The sequence below is a fragment of the Aotus nancymaae genome, unplaced genomic scaffold (genome assembly GCF_030222135.1).
Source record: "Aotus nancymaae isolate 86718 unplaced genomic scaffold, 86718_ANA_hifiasm-v0.15.2.pri h1tg000021l, whole genome shotgun sequence".
In the NCBI taxonomy this organism is placed as follows: Eukaryota; Metazoa; Chordata; class Mammalia; order Primates; family Aotidae; genus Aotus; species Aotus nancymaae.
Genome location: NW_026988433.1, coordinates 14,852,810 through 14,874,510, shown reverse-complemented (window position 1 = coordinate 14,874,510; position 21,701 = coordinate 14,852,810). Strand labels below are relative to the sequence as shown.

Genomic DNA, 21,701 nt, shown 5'->3' with positions numbered 1-21,701 from the left:
TGCCTTGGGCATGTTATATATGAGATTCATAATTCTCACAATAGCTTGGCAAGATAGGTATTATTTTTCCAATTTCCCAACTGAAGAAACTGAGGTTCAGCTGGGCTAAATAATGAAACCAAGTCACACAGTGTTTACACTGAAATTTCAACCCAATCCTATAAGACTCAAGGCCTGTGTTCTTTCTACTAGGCCATGGTACCTCTTCAATAACTCTGTACATGTTAAGATAAATAGTACTAGTATTTCAAAATGAAAAGAAAAAGCTTTAAAAGACTAACTATTACCCCTTGTTCCCAAAAATGATCACAGTATTCATTTATTAACAGATAAACTGTAAGGGGCTAATGTAGAAGAAGAAAATTCCAGGCAGAGAAACTATAACATTTATGTTTGTGTTTTGTTTTTTCATAGAGAACTTATTTCTGGACACAATCAATTCCCTGAAAAATGTCGATGGACTGCCAGTTTCTACCATAACTTTTGCTGGTGAACTAAATGCCTGTAGTTTAAACAGAAGAGAACCAAGATTAACTTTTCTTAAATATAATCCTGAAAATTAAAGTATTTGATGACTGTACAATTTCAACCTCCAAGAGTTTTAACTAATTCTTTTAACAGGAGATCAATTTAGTAAAAGATAATTTCTGAAAAACAGGCTTAACCACTTAGGAGTGGTAGCGTTTGATCTTTTGGAAAGAGGGACAGTGCCAGTAACATTATCATCATCCTGCTTTCTGATGCCATCTCAGCAATTCAACTTCTAGATTAGGGTGTTTTTAAAAAATATACACTATCATAGAAGAGATAGATACCATAAAAAAAGGGATAATAAGCTATTATGTAAGAGATAGATACCTTAACAAAAGACAGGACTATCCACAACTTTCCATGTAATTTCGATATTAAAAGTACAACTTAGGCCAGGTGCGGTGGCTCACGCCTGTAATCTCAGCAGTTTGGGAGGCCGAGGCAGGTGGATCACCAGACGTCAGAAGGTGGAGACCAGCCTGGCTAACATGATGGAACTCCATCTCTACTGAAAATACAAAAATTAGCTGGGTGTGGTGGTGGGTGCCTGTAATCCCAGCTACTAGGGAGACTGAGGCAGGAGAATCGCTTCAGTCTAGGAGGCGGAGGTTGCAGTGAGTCGAGATTGCACCACTGCACTCCAGCCTGGGCGACAAGAGTAAGACTCCATCTCAAAAAAAAAAAAAAAAAAAAGTACAGCTTAAAAGTATACTACTTGTATTAATGGCTACAATTTCATTATACCCCAAACATACGAAAAAATAGAAAAATCATTCCTTAGGGTGTATCTAAAACAGTTTAACCTTCGTCTTGAATGTTAAAAAAAAAAAAACCTTCTATTACTTGTTCATTAACAATATTAATGCTAGGGAGATGAAAATGTATAGTAAGGCTGTCAAAGAGGTACTTGTATGACTTATTACATTATAGATATAACAATTTTTAAGTAACCGTTGATGCTGAGAAGTTAAATGTCCTTGGTAATAATTTTATTTTGTGAATATTTACTGAGCATCTACTATCACATTTCTTTGAATCTGAGATGTCATTGACAGTAAGGTGTACTACTATTTAATATTCACCACTATTTTATAATATGTATAACATAGAAAAAATGCTGCCAATTATAAGAGGCTGTTGCCTATAAAATACTTCCTACTTTAAAAAACTTATTTCCAGCCAGGCGCGGTGGCTCACATCTGTAATCCCAGCACTTTGGGAGGCTGAGGTGGGCAGATCACCTAAGGTCGGGAGTTCAAGACCAGCCTGACCAACATGGGGAAACCCTGTCTCTACTAAAAAAATACAAAATAGCCAGGTGTGGTGGCACATGCCTGTAATTCCAGCTACTTGGGAGGCTGAGGCAGGAGAATCGCTTGAACCCGGGAAGTGGAGGTTGTGGAGAGCCAGGATTGCACCATTGCACTACAGCCTGGGCAACAAGAGCGAAACTCCCCTCCAAAAAAATTTATGTCCTTGTTTTTGACAAAACTGTATGTATTTAAGGTGTACACTGTGATGTTTTGATGTTCATATATATTGTGAAGTGATAATCACAATTAACCTGTCCATCACCTCATATAGTTACTATTTTTTGTTGTTGTGAGAACATTAAACATCATTTACTCTTTCAGCAATTTCAAGTTTCAGTGCATTTTACCATGTTGCCTCCTAGTGTTAAAGAGATGTTAAAATGGGCTGGGCACAGTGGCTTGAGCCTGTAATACCAGCACTTTGGGAGGCCGAGGTGGGTGGATCATTTGAGGTCAGGAGTTTGAGATAAGCTGATCAACATGGTGAAACTCCATCTCTACTGAAAATACAAAAATTAGCCAGGCGTGGTGGCAGGTGCCTTTAGTCCCAACTATTCGAGAGGCTGAGGTAAGAGAATCGCTTGAACCCGGGAGGCAGAGGTTGCAGTGGGCTGAGATTGCACCACTGCACTCCAGCCTGGGCAACGGAGCAAGACTCCATTCTCAAAAAAAAGAGAGATGTTAAAATGTAGATTAAAAATCTGGATGAAATGCCCTATAACCCAGGATTATTATGATAATGCTTAACATTTGCTGAGCACATGCTATATACATGCAATAAGCAGCACTTTAAATCGATATTTTCATCTAATCCAATTACCACATGGCAGAAAATCTTATTATATTAATTTTACATAGTTGAGGCCAGGTATGGTGGCTCACCCTTGTAATCTGAGCACTTTGGGAGGCAGAGGCAGGTGGTGTACTTGAACCCAGGAGTTCAAGACCAGCCTGGACAATGTGGCGAAACCCTGTCTCTACTAAAAATACAAAAATTACTGGGCATGATGGCCCATGTCTGAATTCCAGTGACTTGGAAGGCTGAGGCACAAGAATCTCTTGAACCTGGAAGGCGGAGGTTGCAGTGAGCCAAGATTGTGGCACTGCACTCCAGCCTGGGTGACAGACTGAGATTCTCTCTCAAAAAAAAAAAAAAAGAAAGAAAAGAAAAAAGAAAAAGAAAAAGAAAAAAGAAAAAAAAAAGGCAGGCATAGTGGCTCACACCAGTAATCCTAGTGCTTTGGGAGGTTGAGGCTGAGGCAGGTGGATCATGAGGTCAAGAGATGGAGACCATCCTGGCCAAGATGGTGAAACCCTGTCTCTACTAAAAATACAAAAATTTAGCTGGGCGTGGTCTCGTGTGACTGTAGTCCCAGCTACTCAGGAGGCCGAGGTCAGAGAATTGCTTGAACCCTTGAGGTGAAGGTTGCAGTGAGCCAAGATTGGGCCACTGTGCTTCAGCCCGGCAACAGAGTGTGACTCTATCTCAAAAAAAAAAAAAAAAAAAAAAAAAAAATTTTACAGACTTGGAGATAATTTGACCAAAGTCAGACAACTACAAAATGGCAGAAGCAGAATAAGAACTGAAGTTTATCTGACTACAAAGTCTATGCTCTTTAGCACAATTTGATACTATCACCTATCAATTTGCAGAAATAGCTGTTTTAGAGAATCAGACAATTTGGGAGAAGGCTACTTTGTCCTTTAATTCAGTAAATCATTTCTTTATAAAATGCAATCAAAGTTAGGCTGATATAGAGAGCATGTAGTTATACGTATTTCAATTCATTTTTATAAGAATGTAAAATCAGAAAGCACATATAAGGGGCTGTCTTAAGAGAGGAAGTACTAAGGTATATCCTGGGATCTGTACCTGTGTCCACTGTCAATTACTGTTGACATTTGAGTCATTTACATCTACACGGTACAAAATCTGATGTGCTGATGATCTTGAATCATCATAAAAGGGTATATGTAGTTTGTTTCATTGAAGAAGATTGGAAAGGGTAGAATCCATGTCACATTTCAGAAAGATTTTGGTAAGAAAAAATCTTGTTAAAACCATGAGCAGGCACTAACTGTAAAGTTCAATGCAGGTGGCACATTCTCTTAAAGGGTCGTAACTGAGGAGTTGCTACTATGGTCTCAGTGTTATAAATAAAATTTGGTTTATTTTAATAAAATATCACTTATTTTATATTTTACTTATAAAATACGATCATAGTAGCAACTCCTCGGTTATGACCCTTTAGAGGTACTACGACCTCTAAAAGTAGCATAATTTTACATGGCCTAAAATATAAGTTACAAAAACCAAAAAATAATCCTATACATGAATACAATTAGCTCTTACTGAGCACTTGCTATATGCCAGGCACTATGTTAGTTAAATACTTTACCTAAGTTATCTTATTGAAGCCTGTAGAAATCTATGATATATGCATTGTTATTTTTACTTAGATGAGAAACTGAGGATTAGGGAAGTTAACAAAATCATCTGATTTCACACAGCCAGAATCAACATGTTACATAGCTCTAGGAGGTATCATTTGCATCCTAGACTATGTGATTGCCTGATGGAATTATGTTGCAGCCATACACAGTTGTCCTGCCAGCTAAGTGCTGGTAAAGCCAAGATTCACGTCCAGGGTGTTTAATTCTAAAACTTATTCCATATTGCTAACTCTATGCTAAGCACAGAGTAGTTTCCCCCACAAAGGATTGTATATTTATTTCTAATTTTTGAAAAGTTGAATTATTCAATATTTAAAATATGTAAAATTTTGCAGAATATTATAACAGACATCTATCACTTAGATTTATTATAATCTTGTCATATTTGTTTCAGATTCTTTTTCTTCAAAAAAAAATAAGAAAGTAGGCCTGACACGGTGGCTCACGCCTGCAATCCCAGCACTTTGGGAGGCCAAGGCGGGCGGATCATGAGGTCAGGAGATTGAGATCATCCTGGCCAATACGGTGAAACCCTGTCTCTAATAAAAAAATACAAAAAAATTAGCTGGGCAGTGGTGGCACATGCCTGTAGTTCCAGCTACTTGGGAGGCTGGGGCAGGAGAATTGCTTGAACCCAGGAGGCGTAGATTGCAGTGAGCCGAGAGTGCACCACTAAACTACAGCCTGGGTGACAGTGCGAGACTCTGTCTCAAAAAAAAAAAAGAAAGTAGATAAAGCTCTATTTGCCTTCCTTTCTCCAGAAAGTTTACTGTTCTAGAATTATATCTTTACAACTGCATTCTTATGTTTTATTAGTCAAGATGTACCTTTTTTTTTTTTTGAGATGGAGTTTCACTCTTGCTGCCCAGGCTGGAGTGCAATGGTACAATCTTGGCTCACTGCAACCTCTGCCTTCTGGGTTCAAGCAATTCTCCTGTCTCAGCCTCCCAAGTAGCTGGGATTACAGGCGTGCACCACCACGTCTGGCTAATTTTTGTATTTTTAGTAGACACGGGGTTTTGCCACATTGGTCAGGCTGATCTCAAACACTTGACGTCAGGTGATCCACCTGCCTTGGCCTCCCAAAGTGCTGGGATTATAGGCGTGAGTCACTGCTCCTGGTCAGTATATAGTTTTAATAATATATAAAAGAACTTATAAAATTTTCATAACTAGCATCATACTGTACCTGTGCTTTTGTAATTTTACTTGTTCATTAAATATTCAATATTATGATTTTGAGATTTATCCATGATGATACATGTAGATCCAGTTGATTCTTTTTTTTTTTAATTTTTAATTTTTTAATTTTTTTTATTGCATTTTAGGTTTTGGGGTACATGTGAAAAACATGCAAGGTTGTTGCATAGGTGCATACGTGGCAGTATGATTTGCTGCCTCCCTCCCCTTCACCTATATCTGGCATTTCTCCCCATGCTATCCTTCCCCAACTCCCCACCCCCCCACTGTCCCCCACCTCCCCCCCAACAGACCCCCGTGTATAGTGCTCCCCTCCCTGTGTCCATGTGTTCTCCTTGTTCAACACCCACCTATGAGTGAGAACATGTGGTATTTGATTTTGTGTTCATGTGTCAGTTTGCTGAGAATGATGTTTTCCAGGTTCATCCATGTCCCTACAAAGGATGTGAACTCCTCGTTTTTAATGGCTGCATAATATTCCATGGTGTATATGTGCCATATTTTTCCTGTCCAGTCTATCATCGATGGGCATTTGGGCTGGTTCCAGGTCTTTGTTATTGTAAACTGTGCTGCAATGAACATTCATGTGCATGTGTCCTTATAGTAGAACGATTTATAATCCTTTGGATATATGCCCAGTAATGGGATTGCTGGGTCAAATGGAATTTCTATTTCTAGGTCCTTGAGGAATCGCCACACTGTTTTCCACAGTGGTTGAACTAATTTACACTCCCACCAACAGTGTAAACGTGTTCCTCTTTCTCCACATCCTCTCCAGCATCTGTTTTCTCCAGATTTTTTAATGATCACCATTCTAACTGGCGTGAGAGAATCCTTCCCAAATCATTTTATGAGACCAACATCATCCTAATACCAAAACCCGGCAGAGACTCAACAAGAAAAGAAAACTACAGGCCAATATCCATGGTGAACATAGATGCAAAAATCTTCAATAAAATACTGGCAAGCCGATTACAACAGCACATCAAAAAGCTTATCCACCATGATCAAGTAGGATTCATCCCGGGGATGCAAGGCTGGTTCAATATACGCAAGTCTATAAATGTAATTCACCACATAAACAGAACCAAAAACAAAAACCACATGATTATCTCAATTGATGCAGAGAAGGCCTTCGACAAAATTCAACAGCCTTTATGCTAAAAACTCTCAATAAACTAGGTATCGATGGAACATATCTCAAAATAATAAAAGCTATTTATGACAAACCGACAGCCAATATCATACTGAATGGGCAAAAACTGGAAGCATTCCCTTTGAAATCTGGCACTAGACAAGGATGCCCTCTCTCACCACTCCTATTCAATATAGTACTGGAAGTTCTAGCCAGAGCAATCAGGCAAGAAAAAGAAATAAAGGGTATTCAAATAGGAAAGGAGGAAGTCAAATTGTCTCTATTTGCAGACGACATGATTGTATATCTAGAAGACCCTATCACCTCAGCCCAAAATCTCCTGAAACTGATAAGCAACTTCAGCAAAGTCTCAGGATACAAAATCAATGTGCAAAAATCACAAGCATTCCTATATACCAATAACAGACTTAAAGAGAGCCAAATCAAGAACGAACTGCCATTCACAATTGCTACAAAGAGAATAAAATACCTAGGAATACAACTAACAAGGAACGTAAAGGACCTCTTCAAGGAGAACTACAAATCACTGCTCAACGAAATAAGAGAGGACACAAACAGATGGAGAAACATTCCATGTTCATGGTTAGGAAGAAACAATATCGTGAAAATGGCCATACTGCCCAAAGTAATTTACGGATTCAACGTTATCCCCATCAAGCTACCAATGATCCAGTTGCTTCTTAATTGTTATACAGTATTCCATAATTTATTTATACATTTTTTTCGATAAAAATTTAGGCTATTTCTACCTTTTCTGGCTACTAGAAAAACAATTGCACCCTTGTACACATTTTCCAGTGTGTACGCATACAGAGTTCTTGTTTCCTTAGCAGCTTCTCCAAATTAATTATTCGCAGACTTGACACTCTTGCCAATCTCATAAACGTCAAATTTTTTCAAATTGCATTTTTCTGATTACTAACAAGGCTGAGTGTCTTTGGATGTTTGTTGTCCATTTAGGTTTCCTCTTCCATGAATTGCTTAATGATATTCTTTTTATTTTTATTTGAGACAGGGTCTTACTCCCATCACCCAGGCTACAGTGTAGTGGAGTGATCATGGCTCACTGCAGTCTTGACTTCTGGGTTCAGGTGATTCTCCTACCTCAGCTTCACTTAATCATAGCCCTTACCCATATTTCTACTGGTTGTTTGGGCTTTTTTTTTTTGAGGCGGAGTTTTGCTCTTGTTGCCCAGGTTGGAGTGCAGTAGAACGATCTCAGCTCACCACAACCTCTGTCTCGCAGGTTCAAACAATTCTCTTACCTCAACCTCCTGAGTAGCTGGGATTACAGGCATGCACCACCATGCCCGGCTAATTTTTTTATTTTTAGTAGAGACGAGGTTATTCCATGTTGGTCAGGCTGGTCTTGAACTCCCGACCTCAGGTGCTCTGCCTGCCTCAGTCTCCCAAAGTGCTGGGATTACAGGTGTGAGCCACTGTGCCTGGCACATAGTGCTTATTATATGCCAGGCCATGTTCTAAGCACATTATAGATATTAATTAATTAATCTTCATAACAAACCCACAAAGTGGGTACTATCATTATTTCTATTTCACAGATGAGAAAACTGAGGCATTAGGGCTTCTCTTAAATGTTTTAAAGTTTTGCTTTTTACTTTTGGACATTTAACCAATCTGAAATTTATTTTTGTGTATGATATAGCTAGGAAGCCAGTTTTAGTTTTATCATATAATTAACAAATTTCTCAGTATTTATCAAATGAGCCATCCTTTCCCCATTAATCTGTAATGGCTTCTCTGTCTTTTACTAAAATCTGACTCACACTACAGTTTCCTAGTCTGTTCTCTTAGATACTAGTCTTTCCCTGCACCAATACTGTATGGATTTAATGATTATGGTATAGATTTGGGGTAGTGATTCTTCTGTCCAAATTCGATTTCTTCAAAGTTGTTTTAGCTAATTTTGGTCCTACGACTTTTTTAAAAACTGATTTTTTAAAAGTTTAACATTTTTAATTTAAAATTAATGAAAATATCTAGATAAAGGCAATATTATGCTGTAGCTAGCTCATACTGGCTTTGGAAAGACCATTGTGTGCATCTTTCCCCAGTTTCACATTGAGTGAAGAGCACTGGCTATAGCAGGAGTATTTACACCATGGAAATTGGCAAAGCTACAAATCAAGGCCTTTTCCCCTCTCCATAGGAGATTCATCTGTTAACTTTACCAGCATACCACTGGATAGAGGTTAAATTTAAGATATATTAAAGTTCAAAATATACAACCAAAGGAGAGATTCTATGGCACTTAAGACAATTTTAGATAACTGCAACAATATTTGGGGAATAACTTCATGGCTGAGGTATCCTCTAACACAAAGTTTTCTTCACAGTTGTGCTCTACATGGGTCAAATACAGTTTTAGAGTCAGATCCCTGATAAACTTTCTATTACTTTTTCAGATTTCCCTAATACAAGTTGGAGTATAAATTAAGGTAATGGAAACTCCCATAAAGGTAGGACATATATTATCATTCATAGAATGGAGAATGGATATTTTTCATATATTACTATGTACTATTTTGTATTCTATTTGTTAACTGCCATATCTGCTTCAACTCCTTTAATTAAATTAATAACATGATGCTGGGCACGGTGTCTCACACCTATAATTCCAGAGCTTTGGGAGGTCAAGGCAGACAGATCTCCTGAGGTCAGGAATTTGAGACCAGCCTGGCCAACACAGAAAAACTCCATCTCTACTAAAAAAAATACAAAAATTAGCCAGGCATGGTGGCAGGTGCCTGTAATCCCAGGTATTCAGGAGGCTAAAGCAGGAGAATTGCTTGAACCTGGGAGGTGGAGGTTGCAATGAGCTGAGATCACACCAATGCACTCCAGCTTGACAGAGCAAGACTCTGTCTCAAAAAAAAAAAAAAAATTAATAATGTGAAAATGTAGCAAAGAGAAAGCAATCTTCTGTGTTATGAAAGAGCATAAAAATATATATAATAAACTCACATCACCTAGCACACATATACCAGTAACTCATTAAATAGCCAGATGAATAACTCCTAATCATAAGAAGTGATTCTTAAAAATACAATGAAAATTCATCTGCAAAATACAATTTTAAAAAATATAATGAAAACAACTCTTTACTCACCCAATTCAATACAAGTGATGCCAAGTGACCAAATATCAACTTTTCCATCATATTGTCCTTCATCCATAGCTAAGATCACCTCTGGAGCCATCCTTCCAAACATAAGGTACAAAATTCAAGTTGTAGATTAAAAACAAAATTTCTCCAGTAAAGTAATTGAATGAAATAGCTCTTCTTAAGGGTATTCTGAAATTTTATCTGATATAGGTATTATTTCCTTACACAAATAATTTTGAAAAACACTTCAAAATTTAATCTACTTGGTGATTTACATGACACAATACATTATTTTCAATAAAGACTGGCTCCACTCCTTACTATCAGTTTGATCTTAGGTAAGTTACTTAACCTATCTGTACATCAGTTTCTTCACCTGTAAAATGGAGAGAATTCTCAAAGCAACTTTACAGAAATTTGTAAAGAATTAATATACATAAAATACTTAAATAAATGATTACTTTGGAACAGCTGATTATATTGCTTTATATAGTTCCAAAAAGTATTTTTCATATTGTTTAAAGTAATTAAATAAAGTAGGAAATACTTTTTTTTTTTTTTTGAGACAGATTCTCACTTTGCAGCCCAGGCTGGGGTGCAGTGGCGCCATCTTGGCTCACTGTAGCCTCTGCCTCCCGGGTTCAAGTGATTCTCATGCCTCAGCCTCCCAAGTAGCTGGGATTACAGGCATGTACCACCACATCTGGCTATGCTCTTGTTACCCAGGCTGGAGTGCAATGGCACGATCTCGGCTCACTGCAACCTCCGCCTCCTGGGTTCAGGCAATTCTCCTGCCTCAGCCTCCTGAGTAGCTGGGATTACAGGCACACGCCACCATGCCCAGCTAATTTTTTTTTTTGTATTTTTAGTAGAGACGGGGTTTCACCATGTTGACCAGGATGGCCTCGATCTCTTGACCTCGTGATCCACCTGCCTCGGCCTCCCAAAGTGCTGGGATTACAGGCTTGAGCCACCGCGCCTGGCCGGCTATATTCTTTTAAAATAATTAAACAACATGAAAAATACTTTATGGAACCATATCAAGTGATATAATCAGCTGTTCCAAAGATACTAAAACTTACAAAAAAAAAAAAAACAAAAAAACAAAACCCAGGTTGTGGTAATGGATGTTACTTTACTTGTTTGTCCATAATGCATCTACATTAGGAAGGCAGGGGCCCTATCCATTTAATATGCTTTGAAAAGACTGTGCTCTATTATGATGTGTAATCAGTTGCTTGGTAAATGTTATTTGGTGATAGAAATAATGTTAAAGACTAGCTGATTTTTTTTAGTAGGCAAGTAATTTTGCAGAGATCTAAGTCACTTTGTAAGGCATAATGAAATTCCAACGTGCCTATGAAAGGAAGGAAAAGAATCTGGAAAAAAATAGGGTCAAAAACTCTGAGCCAGACTGACAAGCTAGGTAACCTATCAGAGAACTTAATAAGGACAAGAACTTGGATTTCTTTCACTGAAAGGTACCATCTCTGTTTGTTGGCTACTCAGGCAAAAGAAGCTGCCCTGTCCTTACGTGGAGGCTTTGCCTCAAGAGAAAAGTTCAAAAGAAACTGCAAATGAAATTGAAAACCTGAGCTAGTCAGTGAGTTGATAATCCTGCTCAGTTTACACACAGTGACACCAACCTTAATTGCACAATTTAAAGTCACTGTAAATTTTATACTAAGTCAGAGTGTTTCTTTTTATGCCAGTGGGTTTTCTATCCTTCTCAAATAAATCTCGTTTTGAGGGACATTGCTAAGACATTGTCACAAAACCAAGCCAAACCAGTACCATAAGTTCATGTATGCATATTTTAAAACTATGTCATACTTCCTAATTCTACATACCAGTAAGGTGTGCCCACGAAGGAGTTGGCAGGAGAAGCCATTGAGGCAGACCCGAAATCAGCTAGTTTTACCTGACCTGGCTCTGTTAGAAGAATATTTCCTGCTTTAATATCCCTATAGGAAAAAATAAAAGGGTTAGAAAATTGCTTTTCAATTTTGATTATGGAATAGGTCAGAGCATGCAATTAATAAGACAAAAAGTTTATTAAAAAAAAAAACCTTGCTCAGATAGCCAGAAGGAGATTTAGTAATTACTGCATGTTGTAAGGGGGCCCAGATTCCTGGGTGTACTTGCAGGTAGGTCATAGTAATTACTTAAAGGTAGAGCTTTCTTCAGAGGGAGGGAATACAATGAGAAAAAAGGCAGACATGGCAGACAAGGAAACCTATTCAGCTGCTACCCTTATAAAAGCATATTCTTAAAGGCCAATCTAGTTATCAATCGTTTTCCCTGTGCTGAGAAAATTGGTGCCAATTGTAACTGCTTTTACTGCTTTTACACATTATGTGACATTTTTGGAGGCTAAACAATTCTGTATTGACTACCTACCAATAAACCTCAACTACACACATACCTTTTCTTTCTTGCCTGTGACCCTTTACTCTGCCTTTAATTGTAACTGCAATTCTAAGGCATTTGAGGTACATGTTATATAGAAGGTGTTATTTTAAAAATAACTCTGTACAGTAAAAAGAAGACCCTGAAAGATCAAAACAAACACGGATTAGGGGTTAGGAAATGGCATTTCTACTGTATTACTACAAAGGATTGCATGTGGTTACTATTAAAGCTAGTAGATGAATTATAGAGCAAAAGGTTTTAAAAATATAATTTAAAAATTCATTCTTCAGTATGGTAACTTAGAATGAGAAGGTGTGGATGTATTCCTTATTCTTTTTAAAAAAGGCATGAGGCGTAATGAGCACTAGAAACCATGAATTCGAAGTTGATGGTCAGCAAAAAGATAAAACGGAGAAGATGAGGAAAATTTATGTCAAGCTGAAAATGGTAAGGTTCAAATACTTCAAAATAACTTTTATAAAAACTTCCCTTGAAAATTCAGTTTCCTTCCTCGTGGTGACATTAGGCACTGGCACACAGAACTAAAAAAAAATGCATTATTTATTTTTCTTCACAACAGAAAAATATTTTCTTTACCTATCTTCAGTTAGGAGACTGAACTAGCTTTTAAATTGAAACAATAAAAATATGAAACAAAGTATTTAGTTTTAAGTTTAAAAAACATTCTTTATAGTTTTTTGTCTCTTCAGCAAATTATTTCACATACTAAAGAAGATAAAGTATAATACAGACTAAAATATTAAGTTAATGTGCAGATTAAGGTAATAATGGCACAAAAAACTGAACTGTGGCTTTAAATGAGAGCAGACAAAACCATCACAAGCAAGTTGGCAGCAGTATTAACACCTTGGTATCAAAGACATATATTTTTAAAAAGTTGTCAGATCTATAGACATTATGATAATTTTATTTAATCAGCATTTATTAACATGATTAGGTTCACTCTTTGTCCTTAATTCCCAGCAGGATTTTGGTCTGCCTAATCTTGAGGAAGTTCTGCTTGTGTGGTACCCGTAAGTGGTCATGGCTACGCTGGGGTGATTAAAACAGGAGCAAAAGAGGAACCATGACCTAATAGTTTCACTTCTTCCTAGTAAATGCCAGTTGTTTTCTTTCATTTGTGAGCCATCTCAGATTCTTTATACCTACCTAAAATGTCACTACTCCTCTCCCTATTCATTAATGTAACTACACTAAAAGTTCATTACTGAGCAAAGGAAAGATTAGTAACATCTTTCTCTAGAAGTTAATGGAGGGAGGGAGGTTGCAGGGAGGAGAGTGGTGGTGTGGTAGAGAAAATACAAGTAGAAAAAAGCCCTAGAATAGGAGTTAAGAAAGTTGAGTTTCAATCCTTAATATATTACTCAAATTCTGTGAAACTCTCGGCTAGTTAAGTCTCTTCACCTGCCAAAATACAGTAAAGATAATATCTTCCTAAGTATCCATATGAATTATAAAAATGTGAAATATTTCAAAGTTATAAAATAGCATATATTTATATAAGACTAGCTTGTTATTTATAATAGGAAAGGGTCAATAACTCTGCTAAGAGATAAATATATTCAAGGAAGGTTAAATTTCTTTTCTTCATGACACAGTATCTAAAGATTGCTGGGCCCTTTTTCAAATTTCCCTGTAACACTCAGCCTGGAGAATAGTTACCTACTGAACAAAGATGATATAATTCTGGATACATAGGAGAGAATAGGAGATAGAAGCTAAATTCTGGCAACTTTACTCCTCATATCCAGAAGCAGCAATCTATTTGCTTCCAATGAATGTTTAGCCAACCTAAAAACTGGAGTATGCACTAATCTTCAAGGTTCCTGGAATAGACAGTCCTGTAACTGAAATGAAATATAACTGGTCTCTAATCTTACCTATGAATCAATGCATGAGAATGTAGGTAGGCTAGTCCATGCAAGGCTCCATGAGTAATGGCGGCGATCTCTACTTCCTGAAGTGGTTTTTTATGAACTGAGGAAGGAAAAAATAAAAGTCAGCAGATGATCAGTTTCATTCCTCATTTTATTATTTTATACAACTATACCAGACTGAGTTGCATACTTTCTCACATGACAATTTGGGAACACATTCACCTAAATATATAGGATACAGATCTTCTATAGAAGGGAATAAGTGATCAGGTAACAGGAAACCCAAGCACATAAACAGAAATGAGCCTTCAAAACAAAAACAAAACAAAAAAAGCCTGATATTCCTTAAATGATGCAGTTAATTTACTTGTCAGTTGCAAGCCAAGTCACACTGATTCCAATTAACCAGGTCCAAATTAACCAGTCCCTTCCAACATTTTAAATGTCTGGAGTGTTGTAGGTTACATTATTCTCCCCTGCCACAAAGCCATCTTTAATTACTCCTTCAAACTACAGATTTTCATTATTTGTGAAAGCAGCTAATAAGAAATTTCTATTCAGAAATCAACAGTTGTGTCTAAACAACAACAAAAAAAGCAAACAAACCAAAAAAAAGAAACCAATAGTGATTTAATTTTTTTTTTTTTTGAGACAGGGCTCTCACTCTGTTACCCAGGCTGGAGTGCAGTGTTGTGATCAAAGCTCACTGTAGCCTTGAAATTCTGGGCTCAAGTGATCCTCCTATCTCAGACTCCTAAGTAGCTGGTAGTTTTATCTTTTATTTTTGAGATGGAGTTTCGCTCATTGCCGAGGCTGGAGTGCAATGGCACGGTCTTGGCTCACTGCAACCTCTGCCTCCTGGGTTCAAGCGATTCTCTTGCCTCAGCCTCCCGAGCAGCTGGGATTACAGGCATCTGCCACCATGCCTGGCTAATTTTGTATTTTTCATAGAGATGGGGTTTCTCCATGTTGGTCAGGCTGTTTTCAGACAGTAGCTGGTATTACAGGTGTGAGCCTCCATGCCTGGCTCAAGATTTTTTTTAATGTAAATTTTTAACACAGCCTCTGGTTATAGCAGCATCTGCAGAGAGGAACCGGGTCAGTCAAGATTTCTGAAAGGGTTTAATATCAATATAATATGAGAATATCCACCTCTCTTTCACATATACCCATGAATATGTTTTTGGCTACACATACCATATCACATTAGCCAAACATTTTGGTAGTACCTGCCCTGGATGGGTCATGAACTAAAACAGGAAGAAGACTGCTAACATCACGCAGACACTTTCACTGGCATTGAAGAGATGAAGTGTGCATAGCTTATCCACACAACCCTAAAGTCCAAGCCATAATTCAATTAGACTGCCCAAACGACTCTTTAGTATGGCAGTAGATAACTTTCTGATCAAAGTAAAGCAGAGAGTATAATTCCTTTTTTCTTACCTTCTAATAAATCAGAGGCTGAGCCTAAGCAATATTCCATCACCAACTGTAAGAGATTAAAATAATATTCAGAATAATGAAAGTTAATTTAAAAAAACTGCTGAAACCAACTAATCAACCAACCAAGGAATTAAGAATACTAGGTGAATAAATGTTCTGATCTACCTGAACTTGGAGTGAATTTTGGTCATCTGGCACTAATTGATTTTTATAATTTTCATCATCTCAGTTTTTATTATTTTTTGCTTGGAATTGGCCTAAAGATTATTGGGGGACTAGATATAGAAATATTTACTATACATGGTGAAACCAAGATTGCCAAATTATTTATTAACTCCTTCACTACTTTATTTCAAAAAGGACTCAGGAGACTAGGTTGTACTATAAATTTGTAACTTAGAAAGTGGCAAACAAATACATGAGCCAGTAAAATCTATACTGGGGTTATACCAGTCAAATAAAATAAGCCAATAAGTAGTAAATTCCTTTTCTTCACACTTTATATTATAATACTATCAATAGGCTGGGTGTAGTAGCTTACGCCTGTAATTCCAACATTTTAGGAGGCTGAGGCAGGCATATTACCTGAGACCAGGAGTTTGAGACCAGCCTAGTCAACATGGTGAAACCCCATCTCTACTAAAAATACAAAAAATTAGCTGGGCGTGGTGGCTTGCATCTGTTGTCCCAGCTACTTGGGAGGCTAAGGCCAGAGAATCGCTGGAACTCAAGAGGTGGAAGCTATTGATAGTTATTGGGTTTGCCATCTGGGGAGGCTTTCTAAAAGCAAAAATGAGAAACCCGTTTCTTTACTCTTATCCTAGATTTTTTTTAGGTGTCCAAGACTATTGATTTATAATCAAAGTCAAAACTATTAGGGCTTAGCAACCAATCTCCACACACACATGCAAGCATCCACACTCCTACAAATTATTATTTTGTTATTTAAAAGAGTAGTACATGCTCATTATGAAATATAAATTTCCTATAATCAACCAGATATAACCAATATAACATATTAGTTCCTTTCATTAAAAAAATTAAAGTGAAAATATATTTGTATGTATTATGTACCTTGCATTACTGAGGTAATTTAGAATATGAGAATTCTAGAAGCTAAAAATTTAGAAACTATTATACTTTTATGGTTATATATTTTAAATATCAATATATCAATATCAAGATATATAACATGAATATATTAATATTGTAAATATAAGTATACTGTCTATATAATATAGAATATAATTATATTAGATATAACATACTTAAAACAGTTATATATTATATATAATAATGTCTTATATGTTATAATTTTATAGTTATATATTTATATACTATGTACCTTGCATTTCTGGAATAATTGAGAACAATATGAGAGGTTCAGAAGTTTAAAATTTAAACATCTTATTATACTTTTCTGCTTGACATTAAAAACAAACAGATTCAGAAACATTAATCTTATTTCTTATTATAAAATGGAAGACTCCACATGAGTAAATGTTATAATGAACACTAGCCTTTATGTCCCCTACTTTTTCTCTTTTTTTTTTTCAGAGATGGGGTTTCACCATGTTGGTCAGGAGGCTGGTCTCGAACTCCTGACTTCATGATCCACCCACCTTGGCCTCCCAAAGTGCTGGGATTACAGGCATGAGCCACTGTGCCCAGCCTACTTTTTCTTTAGTCAATTTTCTTGAAAGTATTTCAAAATTTTATCATATAATTTTCTAATTTTTAAAAGTAACTGAATATGCATACGTAACTTCCTTAAACCGAGCATATGAAATATGAATATAGAACTTTAAAACTGAATAGAATTAATATGTTTATAGTTGCATTATATTTTTTAAATTACATGTTTAAAAACTCAACATTTTTGTCACAAATATTTTTTCCCCTATTATTCTATAACACAAAGGCACCTGAGCTGGTTGTTTGCTCCTGACACTAAACGGCTCTAGTTGCTCTGCCTTTAAATTATTAGGTCTGCTTTCTAGCTTCCCTGACTTTCCGTATGGTCAAATTATTCTTATGCCTGTTTGTATGCATGTCTCTAACAACTCAGTTCCTTAGAGCTCTTTCTAATTGGTCTATCAAATCAATTGTAGACAGAAACCAGGTAGCCAAGCTTATTAAGAGTCTATAAAATCTAAAAGAAAACGGGCTTCAAGAGTATGGAGGATTTTCTGAAGACTTAAAACACATGAGATTTTAGCACTTGGATTTTGTAACATTTATTCTGCTTGTTTGAAATCACTTTCTTGACTCCTTCAAGGCAGCTGAGATTGCCAGAGAATGGATTTCTAGATAATGAGATACTTCTTTGATTAATTTCTTATTTTTGGAATGGAAGCAATAGTTCTACATATCTCAAGAGTTGCTTGAACAGAAATGTGTATGTTTAGTACACTGTTTGATAGTCTATTTGGGAACAAAAATTCCATTCCCTAATTAGAGATCACATACAGGAAAGGACTTGGTACCTGGTAACCAATAAATGCTAGTTAAATTGGAGTTTAAGTAGGAATGTGTAATTTGATAAATTAGAAAGGATAACATTTTCATGCCCTAAATGTACCTAATGTGCCAATGTAAAACCAGAAATACAACCATATAAAAATATACTAAGGGCCGAGCACAATGGCACAGGTCTGTAATCCCAGCACTTTGGGAAGCTGAAATGGCTGGATCACTTGAGGTCAAGAGTTCGAGATCAGCCTGGCCAACACCGTGCAACCCCATCTCTACTAAAAATACAAAAAATTAGCTGGGTGTGGTGGTGTGTGCCTATAGTCCCAGCTACTTGGGAGGCTAAGGCTCAAGAATCACTTGAACTTGGGAGGCAGAGGTTGCAGTGAGTGGAGATGGCGCCTCTGCACTCCAACCTGGGCAACAAGAGTAAAATTCTGTCTCAAAAAAAAAAAAAAAAAGTCACACTAAGATGACAGAGTAGAAGAAAAGTGGTTTTTTTGGTCATATGGTGGGCACTGTTTGGTAAAAATCACACAGCGATGAAAACATCAAGCACAATTCCAAATGTTGGGGAACTGGAGTGGAGGATAAGAAATGACAAAGATAAAAATTCTAGGATGAGAATATAAGGCTGTGCCTTTTACTTTTACAAATAAATAATTATAAAATGATGTCAGCCGGGTGTGGTGGCTCAGGCTTGTAATCCCAGCACTCTGGGAGGCTGAGGTGGGAGGATCACAAGGTCAGGAGATCGAGACCATCCTGGCCAACAGGGTGAAACCCCGTCTCTACTTCGGAGGCTTTGGCAGGGGAATCGCTTGGACCCGGGAGGCAGAGGTGGCAGTGAGCTGAGATTGTGCCACTGCACTCCAGTCTGGTGACAGAGCAAGACTCCATCTCAAAAAAAAAAGATGTCAACTTTTCACAATCTCTTTTTGAGCGCTTATAGAACGGAATTTCCAATAGGCTATCACTTAATCTTACGGAATGTATGCCATATGACACACTAAGGTATTAACAAATGTTAATAAACACTGATAATAAAAGTTAAATGGAACAGAAATGGGACTAATAATTTTACAGATCAAAGAGCTAATAGAAAAAGAAGAAAAAAAAAGCAATAGTAAAAGAAATAGAGGTCCTCTGACTTACCCAAGCAGTGTGCTCTTTCAAGTAACAGCCTTTGTACTCAATGGTATTAGGATGCTTCAACTGTCGTAAAAATTTAACTTCCTTAAGAATATCTTGCCATTTCTATTGAAGTCAGAAAGGAAATATTTTCATTTTCAAACTGAAAATAGTATTTCCTATCAAGTATACATACATAATATTATTTATATTATTGTAAATGGACATAAAGTAAATGTTTAATAAATGAAGAAGCTATTTAAACTTACTATTTCTCTCTTTTTTTTTTATTGAGATGGAGTCTTGATCTGTTGCCTAGGCTAGAGTGCAGTGGCACAATCTTGGCTCACTGTAACCTCCGCTGCCTGGGTTCAAGCAATTCTTGTGAGTAGCTGGGACTACCGGTGTGCACCACCACGCCCAGCTAATTTTTTTGTATTTTTAATAGAGACAGGGTTTCTCTATGTTGGCCAGGCTGCTCTCGAACTTCTGATCTTATGTGATCCACCTACATTGACCTCCCAAAGTGCTGGGATCACAGGTGTGAGCCACCACACCCAGCCTAAACATGCTATTTCTTTAGTTTGAATACATGTAAACACAAATCTATCACCAAATATATACAAAAAAGCCATTACATATACCCATGTTCTAGTCTGCAAAATAGTTTTTTTCTTTTCAGGCACCCAGGCTACAGTGCAGTGGTGCAATCATGGCTCACTGCAGTCTCCACATCCCTGGCTCAAGTAATCCTCCCACTTCAGCTGGGAGGACTACGGGCTGGACTACAGGCACACGCCACAACACCCAGCTAGTTTTTCTGATGTTTTGTAGAGGTGAGGTCTCACCATATTGCCCAGGCTGGTCTTGAGTTCCTGGGCTCAAGCGATCCTCCAGCCTTGGCTTCCCAAAGTGCTGGGATTACAGGCCTGAGCCACCTCACCCAAACTGCAAAATAGTTGATTGAGCTAGATTAGAATGTTGGCCTTCTTAAAAATAATTATGAATGTTCACACATTTGTATGGGAGTTATAAAAAAACATGAAAAAACTCCAGGAACTTTTATTATATGCCCCACAATAAGGTAAAAAAAATTGTGCTCAAAAAAAGTTCAAATAATTTTTTAAATTTCACACTAACTTGTTTATTTCAGTTTAGGTACACAACTGTCTCTATTTTACCTCATGGGTCTGCTTCCCACTATAGGACATCTTCTTAATTGCCACCACTTCGTTGGTGTGAGCATTTGTAGCCTGTGTTAAGAGGATAGAAGAAAAAGAATTAATGACGTTTCAGCCAATTTAACGTAAATATTCGACTAGAGTCTATTTTTTATTACTGCAACCTCTGCCTCCCGGGTTCAAGAGATTCTCCTGCCTCAGCCTCCCGAGTAGCTGGGATTACAGACATGTGCCACCATGCCCAGCTAATTTTTTTGTATTTTTAGTAGAGATGGGGTTTCTCCATGTTGGTCAGGCTGGTCTTGAACTTCCAACCTCGGGTGATCTGCCCGCCTCGGCCTCCCAAAGTGCTGGGATTATAGGCGTGAGCCACAGCACCTGACCTATTTATTTATTTTAATACAGAGTCTCACTCTGTCACCCAGGCTGGAGGGCAGCTCACTGCAACCTCCACCTCTTGGGTTCAAGTGATTCCCGTTTTAGCCTCTCAAGTACTTGACAGGAATTACAGGCATGCGCCACCATGCCAAACTAATTTTTTTTGTATTTTTAGTAGAGATGGGGTTTCACCATGTTGGCCAGGCTGGTCTTGAACTCCTGACTTCAAATGATCTGCCTGCCTCTGCCTCCCAAAGTGTTGGAATTACAGGTGTGGGCCACTGTGCCCAGGCAGCTAGAGACTTTTCAATTTAATTTTATTTTTTGAGATGAAATTGCTTTGTCACCCAGGCTAGAGTGCAATGGCATGATCTTGGCTCACTGCAACCTCTGCCTTCTGGGCTCAAGCGATTCTCCTGCCTCAGCCTCCCATGTAGCTGATATTACAGGCACCCACCACCATGCCTGGCAAATTTTTGTATTTTTTGTAGAAACGAAGTTTCACCATGTTGGCCAGGCTGGTTTTGAATTCCTGGCCTCAGGTGATCCACCCGCCTCAGTCTCCCAAAGTGCTGGGATTACAGACATGAGCCATCATGCCTGGCTGAGACTTTTAAAATATCTTCACACTGCAGTATCACAGTTCAAAGATGCTTCAATTTCTGATAGGCTAAATAGACATTTCCATTCCCATTTTAATGTGTAGTTTCTCTGTATCCTTTTCCGTATTCATGAAAGATTGTAATATAAAAAATGATTAGGGTTTAACATATCGAATCAAACAAAAAATGTCATATTTCCAAAATACCCATACTGGTTCACTTGGTAGACTGTCCATCAATGGAGAACCAGTTAAAAAAATAAATATGATCATATAATGAAATAACCATTTAAGGAATGAGGTAATCTATGTGCAATGCAATATGAAAAGATGTTTAAAATGTTTTTGTCAAAAACAAACTGTAAAGCAGAATTTGATTTTTGCAAAATAGTAATAATGTG

General features: G+C 37.4%; 1 protein-coding gene across 8 annotated transcripts in view; it reads right to left on the bottom strand.

Moving 5' to 3' along the window:
* TAOK3 (TAO kinase 3) overlaps window positions 1-21,701 on the bottom strand; it is a 213,635-nt gene that overhangs the window by 79,333 nt on the left and 112,601 nt on the right. For 7 of the 8 annotated variants that reach the window (XM_064379743.1, XM_064379747.1, XM_064379745.1 and 4 more), the window contains 6 exons: window positions 20,322-20,393; window positions 19,165-19,266; window positions 15,538-15,583; window positions 14,095-14,191; window positions 11,632-11,745; window positions 9,785-9,876 (listed from right to left, as the gene is read on the bottom strand). In XM_064379743.1, the coding sequence (XP_064235813.1) occupies window positions 9,785-9,876; window positions 11,632-11,745; window positions 14,095-14,191; window positions 15,538-15,583; window positions 19,165-19,266; window positions 20,322-20,393 (523 nt within the window). The remainder of the gene's footprint in view (window positions 1-9,784; window positions 9,877-11,631; window positions 11,746-14,094; window positions 14,192-15,537; window positions 15,584-19,164; window positions 19,267-20,321; window positions 20,394-21,701) is intronic. The other variant, XM_064379749.1, reaches the window with a different exon arrangement.